This window comes from Arvicola amphibius, chromosome 7 (assembly GCF_903992535.2).
Source record: "Arvicola amphibius chromosome 7, mArvAmp1.2, whole genome shotgun sequence".
Classification (NCBI taxonomy): domain Eukaryota; kingdom Metazoa; phylum Chordata; class Mammalia; order Rodentia; family Cricetidae; genus Arvicola; species Arvicola amphibius.
This window is the reverse complement of record NC_052053.1, coordinates 69,652,041-69,660,782: the sequence shown is the minus strand read 5'-3', so window position 1 is coordinate 69,660,782 and position 8,742 is coordinate 69,652,041. Positions and strand designations below refer to the sequence as shown.

Genomic DNA, 8,742 nt, shown 5'->3' with positions numbered 1-8,742 from the left:
TGATGTGTTAAAGAGCTCCTGTCACAGGAAAATGACACCGGAAGACCCTCCCATGGCCACCCACGTCCAGCTATTCAGGTATGCAGTCAAAAAAGTATGAATCTAGAAAACAAGAAAAAAAACCCACATAAACAAGCCCTTGGCTCCTGGCAGCACTTCCGCAGAAATACACCAGAAGGGTCGCTGCTCCCTCCTCCTTGCAAACTTTTGTTTCCTGGACAATAACTCAAAGACAAGGTATGTGAACATTTTAGGAATTAAAGACTGGGGCGATGGCTCAATAGGGAAATCACTTGTTGTCCAAGCCTGAGGACCTGAGTTCAAATCCCAGCCTGTACTGTAATCTCGGTACTCCTTTCACAAGATGTGCCCAGGAGACAGAGAACAAAAAACAGACACCCTGTTTCAAACAAGGGGCAACGTGAGGACCAAAACCTGGTTGTCCCCTTCCACACATGTGCCCACACACATATGTACCAGCATCACACACATACAATAAAAATAAAACGCTAAAAATTACAGCTTTTTGTATTATAGGTTTACACAGAAGCTAGAAAGACACATGTTAAAAATTACCAACTTCTAATTTTATTTCCAATGCAGGGATGTGGAAACCAACTAAATGTCAATTACAAGGCAGGGCTGAGCGATCTTTGTGTGTGGGCACAGTTGTCCCCCATACAGTGTCCCCTTTCAAGCCAACCCGGCATAAGTCATAACTATATTTAGGAATTCATGTTGAGGAAAACCTTACTGTTGGATTCAAGGCTGTAAAAAGGAGAGTGAAACCCCTCCTGCAACTGAAGAAAACCTGTCTTTAGTGCAGACTCCCAGCCAATCCAAAGCTCACAAGTTGATATTTACAAAAATTAGACTGGGGTGGAGGGGGAGTTCAGAAACAAGCTGATTGAAGAACAGAGCTCTAAATTCTCTTTACAGAAAAATGCAATTTTTGGTTTCTTCTTATAGCACAGTCGGAGGTCAACGGAGGGGGGTTGCAAAGTTTTTTGCCAAACATTGAAGAAAGACACGTAGGCAGATTGAAGCACCTTTTGGGATGAAATATAGAAGCAGCCACTTGTTTATGGTTTCGGAAACTTTCTTGGAAAAGGCTCTGAACCGGCCGATCACAACGCGCTAGCCAATGAACCTCTCCGCCGGCCAGATCTCCAGGACGTTAGGGATGCGGGGAGCCTCCTGCACCGGCGGGGCCAGGGCCTCCATCTCGCGTACCACCTGCGTGAACACGCGGTCCACCATCATCTTGCTCTTGGCCGTGACCTCCAGGAAGGGACATCGCCACTCTCGGGCCAGCGCGCGGCCCTGCGCCGTCAGCACCTGGCGCTCGGCGTCCAGGTCGGCCTTGGTGCCCACCAGCACCAGCGGGACGGCGCGCGAGCCCCGCAGCCGGCCCATGCGCTCGCGCAGCGGCCGCACAGCCTGGAACGAGGCCTCGCTGCACACGCTGTAGAGCACCACGAAGCCGTCGCTGTTCCTAATGTACAGGTCCTTGAGGGTGACCAGGTGCTCGGCACCCACCGTGTCCACGATCTCCAGCAGCGCGGGAACACGGTTCACCTCGATCACCTTGCTGAACAGCTCCTCCACCGACGGCTCGCAGCGCTCAGGGAAGCGGCCGCACGCGAACTGCGTGGCCAGCGCCGTCTTGCCCACCGCCACGCTACCGAGCAGCACCACCCGGTAGCACTTGGCCGGGTGCAGCACCAGACCCTCCATGGCCGGACGAGGGGACTCCGAGAATGGCGCTGGGAGGCGGCGCGGGGAGGACGAGAGGGCGGGGCGCGAGGCCGAGGGCGCGCGCACGTCCCCGTGGCGCCCTAGAGGAGAGACTCACCCGCCGCCCCGCCGCAGCCGAGTGTCACGGGTCTCGGTCCCGCGTGTCTCTTCGCCTCAGCCCCAGCCTCGCGGCTCCGCTCTCCACCACCGCTCGCTGTCCCGGCTACAGCCTGGCCCACCAGCCCCTCCTCCGGGCCTCCTCTCTCCCGTGGATCCCCCGGAGCTTCCCAGCCCTGCTCGGCTTCCCTCCCACTCCCCGCCCGAAGACCAGCTGGGGCCCCTCAGTCAGCCCTAGGCTGGCTATCCCGACGGGGAGCCCCTCCGTTGACAGACCAGAAGGTAACCTGATCTCTTCCTGGCCAACCCAAGAAAGACACGGATTTCCGCAGCATTCCAGACGCAGACGTGCCCACTCAAGGTCACGCCGCTCCCAACCGCTGGCCCCCCAGCCTGGGAGGACCCCGTGCTCAAGGGCAGATGAAGGAGAAGCCTGTCAGAGAGGTTCTCAATTCCCTCTTGGGCGTTGTGATCGCTCACCGTGGTCTCTTCTGCCTGAACTCTGCACACTGTAAACCATACAGCCTCGCCCACTGAGCCCCTGGTAGAGACTCCTCGCCTAGCCCTAAGACTGATGGGACCCGGTAACTTGCATCCATACAAGTGTGTCACTCTGGGGAAATGAGAATTCACCAACAGCAAGCAGAACCTGGGTAGCCCCAGGCAGAACCTATCTTCACCTTCTGAGACCCCTTGCACTTCTGGCCACTCACTGGCTGCTGAGGAACAGGGCTGGGCCCCAGCTCTGGCATTGTTTCCCTGAGTGAACTCAACTCCCTTCTGCCTCCTGCAACACAGCTGCCTTGGCTGCCTTGCACTCTGGGGAAATTGAAGTGGTCCGCCAGAGGAACGTGCTTTTCGATACGCTGAGCGGGAACATCCTCCACATACAGAGATTTCCAAAAAAGAGAGGTCTTACAAGGCATTCTGGGGCAGCAAATAGGAAAAGTAGAAACTAACACGAAAAATAAGTAACTAAACATTCCCTGAGACATTCGCGCTCCATCCAGGTTCGTTAGCTTCCTGCAGATAACTTCTGAAGGAACGCAGAGCAATTTACAGCCTCAAATGTCACAAAACAGGCAAAGAAACCCCAGATGGCACAATCACCCCAAATCTGTGATGTTGGCATTATCCGGCACAAAATGACAGTTTTTGTCTTAAGAAATAAAAAAATGTAACAAGAATTTACAGGAGTCTAATTTGAGGAATAGTCTACCAGGAACACTATAGAGTGAAAGCCAAGTTTTGTTTTAGTATGTAAGCTAACAAGAATAATATCGTGATAGAAGAATACTTATCTGGGGCTCTTTGCCTCGGAGGGGTCTGGAAGCTGGAGTTTAGGAGGCACTGAGCACATTTTCCAAGGAACCGACATTTGTGGGCTCACCACCATGACCAAAGGAGCATCCAAAAGGGCTCCTAGACAGGTTCCCCAGTTTCCACCCCTGAGCATCAGAGCCACCATCTTCAGCTGCCCCAGGGACCACTGACCAAGGTCCCAGGATCTAGCCTGCTGGTTCCAGCCACCCTCTCCCGCACCACTCAGCCGAATGTGTATAACTGCTCATGACCTGTGGGCTTAGGAGGTGCTTGAGTCTATAGTGTGAAGGTTAACAGAAAGCAGGGGGACTCCATGTACACATCTATGGGGAAACTGCCATCCATGCTGGGGTGGCTTTAGGGTCACCCACACTCTAAGTAGCCCCTCACCTAGGCTCTGTAAATGGACCAAAGGAACTCATTGGTTCCCCAAGCTGAACTTTGAATCCTTTAGTTTGTTGTTAGTGCCCTGTAAGGAAGGGGTAGACGGCAGAGTTCCTGAAACCCAACTGTAGCTGAAGTGCATAAACAGACAAGTGAAAGGAACTTATAGCTGAGCTTCTCCTGGTTCCCAAGAGAGGCAAAGCCCTTGAAGCTGCTAAGTGCAGGGTCCAGAAGGCTGTGTTCAAAGCGTCACTCCCCTTCATCCACACTTCGGCTTGCCTTCCCGCCTTGCCTGAGTGGAGAGGGGCTGGTTGCTCAAGGACAATCTATGAACAGAAGGTTGGGCATCCCAGCCCCATGTTGCAGCTCAGGGTGGTCAGAGGGCTGGGGGCTGAGCCATGTCAGTGGCCACTGACTTATTAATTAAGGCTGTGTAATAGGACATCCATAAACATCTTATCCAAAGGGGTTTGGAGAGCTTTTGGGCTGATGTAGGAAGGTAGATGGGACTGAATCCCCTGCATTAAGGACCCTCCCAGGTGTAACCCTGTGCACCTCCCCATCTGTTCATCTGTCTCCTCTGTGATAAGCAGGTAACTGCATGAGGAGTGCAGCCCTGAGTCACATGAGCCTTGCGAGTGTATTTATGGATGTGTAGGAGGCTCCGGTTGACCGCTGGTTCTGAACTGGAGGCAATGCTGTGTGGGACTGGGTCCCGTTTGTGAGCTCAGCAATCTCAGTGCCCAGTGTCAGAATTAAATAACAGCTCTTGCCTCATCTGTGTGTGAGGAGTTGGTGTGGAAACACCCATGCTTGGTGTCGGGAATGGTGTGAGCAGCATTTTTTAACGGGTTTTGTGGTCACCTGAGCGAACTGAAGAGATAACACGTCACTTGAAGTTATGGGTGATACCGGGGCTGATTTTCGTCAGTAGCTGCCGCATACTGTGGGAGGAAGGGAAGACCCTTCCTGCAGCAGGAAGGTTTGCATGTGGCCATAGAATGTCTTGAATTGGCAGGTGTCTGGCTTAAGGGTTTCTTGTTTGTGGGTCTTCAAAAACTACTGATAAAAGCCAACCATCCTCGGTCACTCTTATTACTATTGCTGCGGCGGTCATTTATTGATGAAACTGGAATCCCCACCATAAAGACACAGGCTTCACCCTGCAAACCCGCCTTAATCCACTTGGCACGCCAACTGCACCTGTATAGAAGACCAAGGCTCACCCTCATAGCCTTCCCTCAACACCAACAAAGTAGACTTCACAGCGCAGCAGAGGCACATGGCAGGCTGTTCCTGAAACCCTGCCCTTCTGCTCTCTAGAGGGCCTGGCCCTTCTAATCTGGGTTCCCTGAATCCACAGCATGGAGCCTGTGCTGGGTGCAAGTCATTGGTGTTTAGAAGCAGGCTTGGGGACCAGGAATGGGGACTCTGGACAAGTCAGGGGATCACACAGAGAATCTCGTGCCAGCATGCATGCTGAGTTGGGCGCTAGAGTAAAATGTACCTTAAAATTGTCCGCTATACACTCAAAAAAGGAGCACACTCACCTACAGCATCCACGTACAGTCTATACTCATGAAAGGACCTGCAGGATGTCTGGACAGTGGTGTGGAGAAACTGGGCTGAAGCACCCAGCCACACCTGCACAGCTGGCTGGCTCCTAAAGGACCCAAGAGTGTATGCAGTACATAAGTGGAATGGCAGAGTCGGTGTTTATAGTTTGAAAATACCCCATCGTTGGGGGCATGCGGAAACCTGTAGACAGTGATGAGTGCTGTCATGGTCAATCTCATTTGTCAGTTTGGTCTACGGCCATACCACCCTGAACGCGCCCGATCTCGTCTGAAAGGAGAAACAGAACTCACACAAAGGTGATCCCAGCACTCGGGAGTCACACGCCTTTAATCCCAGGACTGGGAGGTGGAGACAGGAGTGACATGGCTGGGTAGAGAGAGGTATGTAAGGCAGGAGGAGACAGGAGCTCACTGCAGTCTGTTTGGTGGAGACAGACGCAGTTGGGAGATGCAGTCTGAGGACAGGACCGCCCCTTCGGTCTGAGCATTGGTAGAGGTAAGAACTCTCTCGGGTGTCTGGCCTTCTGCTTCTCTGATCTTCAGCATTGACCCCGATAGGTGTGTGATGCCAGGCCTGGTGCATATTTATGAATTCTCAACCGTTTAAGTTTGTTCTTGCCTGCAACATGCAGAAAACTGTCTCACAGAGCCCTTCTGTGTGGAGAGGTTGGCCATCTGGATGGGAGCCCAAGTGAGGCCAGTTGGTGGCGGGCAAGTGAAGTTCCGAGTGAAGGCAACATGCCACAGGAATGCCAGCTTCTGAACTGGGCTGGGCCTGCAAGCCATCAACACATGACACGGGGTTGCAGCTAGGCAGCTGCTACCAATGAGACGTGCATTTTGTACCCACAGATGCAAAAAGAGTGAGGCCCTGAACTCAAATCCCCAGTATCTATAAGGACTGAGCATGGTTGTGTGTGTCTGGGACCCCAGTGCTGAGGCAGAGACAGCTGACTGCTTGGAACAGCCAGTCGCCCAGCCCAACCTAAATGAAGAACTTCAGTGAGAGCCCGTATTTCAAGGCAGCAGGGTAGAGAGTGATAAAGCAGGACCCGGGTGTGTCGGGGACCAGCTTCGACAAAAACACCACTTACCGGGGTAGGAGCTTGGGATTAGAAAAGTTAGTGCATAGCGTGAAGACGCGAGTGAAAATAGGAAAACAATAAACAGAGGTGGTACCAGGAGGGAGTTCCAGTGAGTACTGAAATTACCCGCATTTAATTTCCAACTGCTTAAAATATCCCTGATCCCAAAAGGTGGGTGTTAAGTTGGGAGCATCACCCCAGTCCCTGGCATCTATACCAGCCCACCCTGGCCTGGGAGTTGCATTGGTCTGGACTCTAAATCCCAGCATGACCCTCGGGGGGAGGGGGTTAGGACCACTTCCACAGGGAGTGGGGGCCCAGAGGATGAACACGTGGTCCCGGGTTTTGCATGTGCTCCCCTGTTTTCTGTCTCTCCTGCCATGCTCTTGACCACCTGAGAGTGGTGCATTTAATAAAACATGGTCATTTTAATTCGGTCTGATTTGACCTAATTGGGCTTCTTTCCGTCAGCGGAGTGGTTCGTCTTAGGATTTTTTCCTAATAGTAGGAGTAAAATTAAAAAAAAAAAACTGCATTAACATGATACAAAGAAATGACAGACTAAACATTGCAGGCTACCAGGCTACGTTCTTAGTTGTTACTAGTAGCGTTGTTACTAGAATAAGACAAGTCACACTCACGTCCTAGACCAAAACATTCTGTAGGCAAACCACTCCCTGAGTGGAGTCTATTGTTATCTCCTTCTCCTTGAAGAACTTAGTTGGATCCTTAGACTTTTGTTTGGAGTAGAAACACATCTACTTCTCTATTCCTGAAATACAAGGTCTGGATGTTAGCCACACCTGTAGACAATAACTTGAGAGAGCAGAATTCTCTGGTATAAATCTAGGTGGGACCTTTGAGGTCGAATCAGACAATAGCCTTGAAGGAATAGAATAAGTTCCAATTCTCTGACCTTCAGTCAAGGTGGAACTAGGCTCACATTTTTGAGCCTCCACACTGGTGTCTTCATGTATTCCAGACACAGACAGATGTGCAATGGAAGGTAAGAACACAGCATAAGTACTGTCTTTGTCACAGATGACATGGGTGGTGGAGTGGACTGTGCCAGGAGCCTCCCTCTTTCTAAATCCCATATTTTGACTATCTGCCCAGTGTAATGTAGTCTCCTCCTTGACACTCAGGGAAGTCTGTGTGCTTTATGCATATACCAGCAACAAACATCCCACCATATTCCAGGGGTGCCTTTCCCTGACTCCCTGGTTCGTTAGGTGTGGCTGTGCTAGGAGGCCTTGGACGCCTTCTGGAAACTTTGGCCTAATACCAAGGAACCTCTCTGCTCTCCAGACCTCTTCCTGCAGCAGGAACCTGGGGCCTCAGCACATCTAAACACAGAGAGGGAACACTGTGCCTGGGGAATGAGCAGCCACCTCAATGGCATCTGAGGCCAACCATGTGTGCTTCTGGGATGCACACACAGGCCACTCTACTGAACATGGGAAATACCGCGGCACCACCGAGGAGTCTGACAACAGGCGTGCCAGGGTGGACAGCTGTGGGCATCACCTGCAGAACAAGTAAACACTGCCCTCCAGTCAATAGCATAGCCTAGCTCACTTGAACACCATCCTGAACCCAACTGTGATATCCAGGAGAAGGAATAGGAGAGTGTGTGATGGGGTATGGGGGAAGGACAGAGCTGCTAAGCAGATCCATGGAAGTGACTCCTGATGTTACTGCTCTCCACAGGAAAGAGAGTAATTTAAAATCTGGGCCAACAAGATGCCTCAGCGAGTAAAGACACTCGCCACCAAGCCTGACAGACTTCAATCTGGAAATCTACCTGGCAGAAAGTGAGAACTGACTGCCACAAATTATCCTTTTACCCAAATGGCACATGCACACTCACATGCGTGTGTACACATGCATACACACACATGGTTTTAAAAAATATATCTTTGGGCTGGAGAGATGGCTCAGAGGTTAAGAGCACTGCCTGCTCTTCCAAAGGTCCTGAGTTCAATTCCCAGCAACTACATGGTGGCTCACAACCATCTGTAATGGGGTCTGGTGCCGGCCTTCAGGCATACACACAGACAGAATATTGTATACATAATAAATAAACAAATAAATAAATATTTAATATATATATATATATATATATATATATATATATATATATATATATCTTTTTAACCCAACTGACACAATCCAGGAGCACAGATTCCAAAGAAGGATTTTTAACAACTTTTGCAGTCAGGGTAAAGGTGTCTGTCAATCAGCGTAGTCAGGGAATGTGTTAAGAGACCCAGAGGGGATATGGTGGTGCACCCCTTCAGTCCCTGAAGATGGAACTGAAACAGATGGATCTCTGTGAGTTCAAGGACAGCCTGATCTACATAGTAAGCTCCAGGTCAACTTCAGCTATGTAGTGAGACCCCGTCTCAGAGGAGGGGAGTTAAGCAGGCTGGGAGATTCAGAATTCTTCCAATCTTCCAATGGAGACAGCATCCCCTGCTTACTGAGAAGCCTAGGCAGTCAGGGTCTGCCGTGTCAAA

General features: G+C 51.1%; 1 protein-coding gene across 1 annotated transcript; it reads right to left on the bottom strand.

Annotated features, from left to right (window-relative positions):
• Positions 1–565: 565 nt before the first annotated feature.
• LOC119819946 (ras-related protein Rap-2a-like) lies at positions 566–1,739 on the bottom strand. The gene has a single exon (XM_038338156.1). The coding sequence runs from the start codon at positions 1,735–1,737 to the stop codon at positions 1,138–1,140; it is 600 nt and encodes a 199-aa protein (XP_038194084.1). The 5' UTR covers positions 1,738–1,739; the 3' UTR covers positions 566–1,137.
• Positions 1,740–8,742: the final 7,003 nt, after the last annotated feature.

Bases quoted from the DNA above. Each gene is read 5' to 3' on its own strand.
- LOC119819946 (XM_038338156.1), bottom strand. From the start codon at position 1,737: ATGGAGGGTCTGGTGCTGCACCCGGCCAAGTGCTACCGGGTGGTGCTG.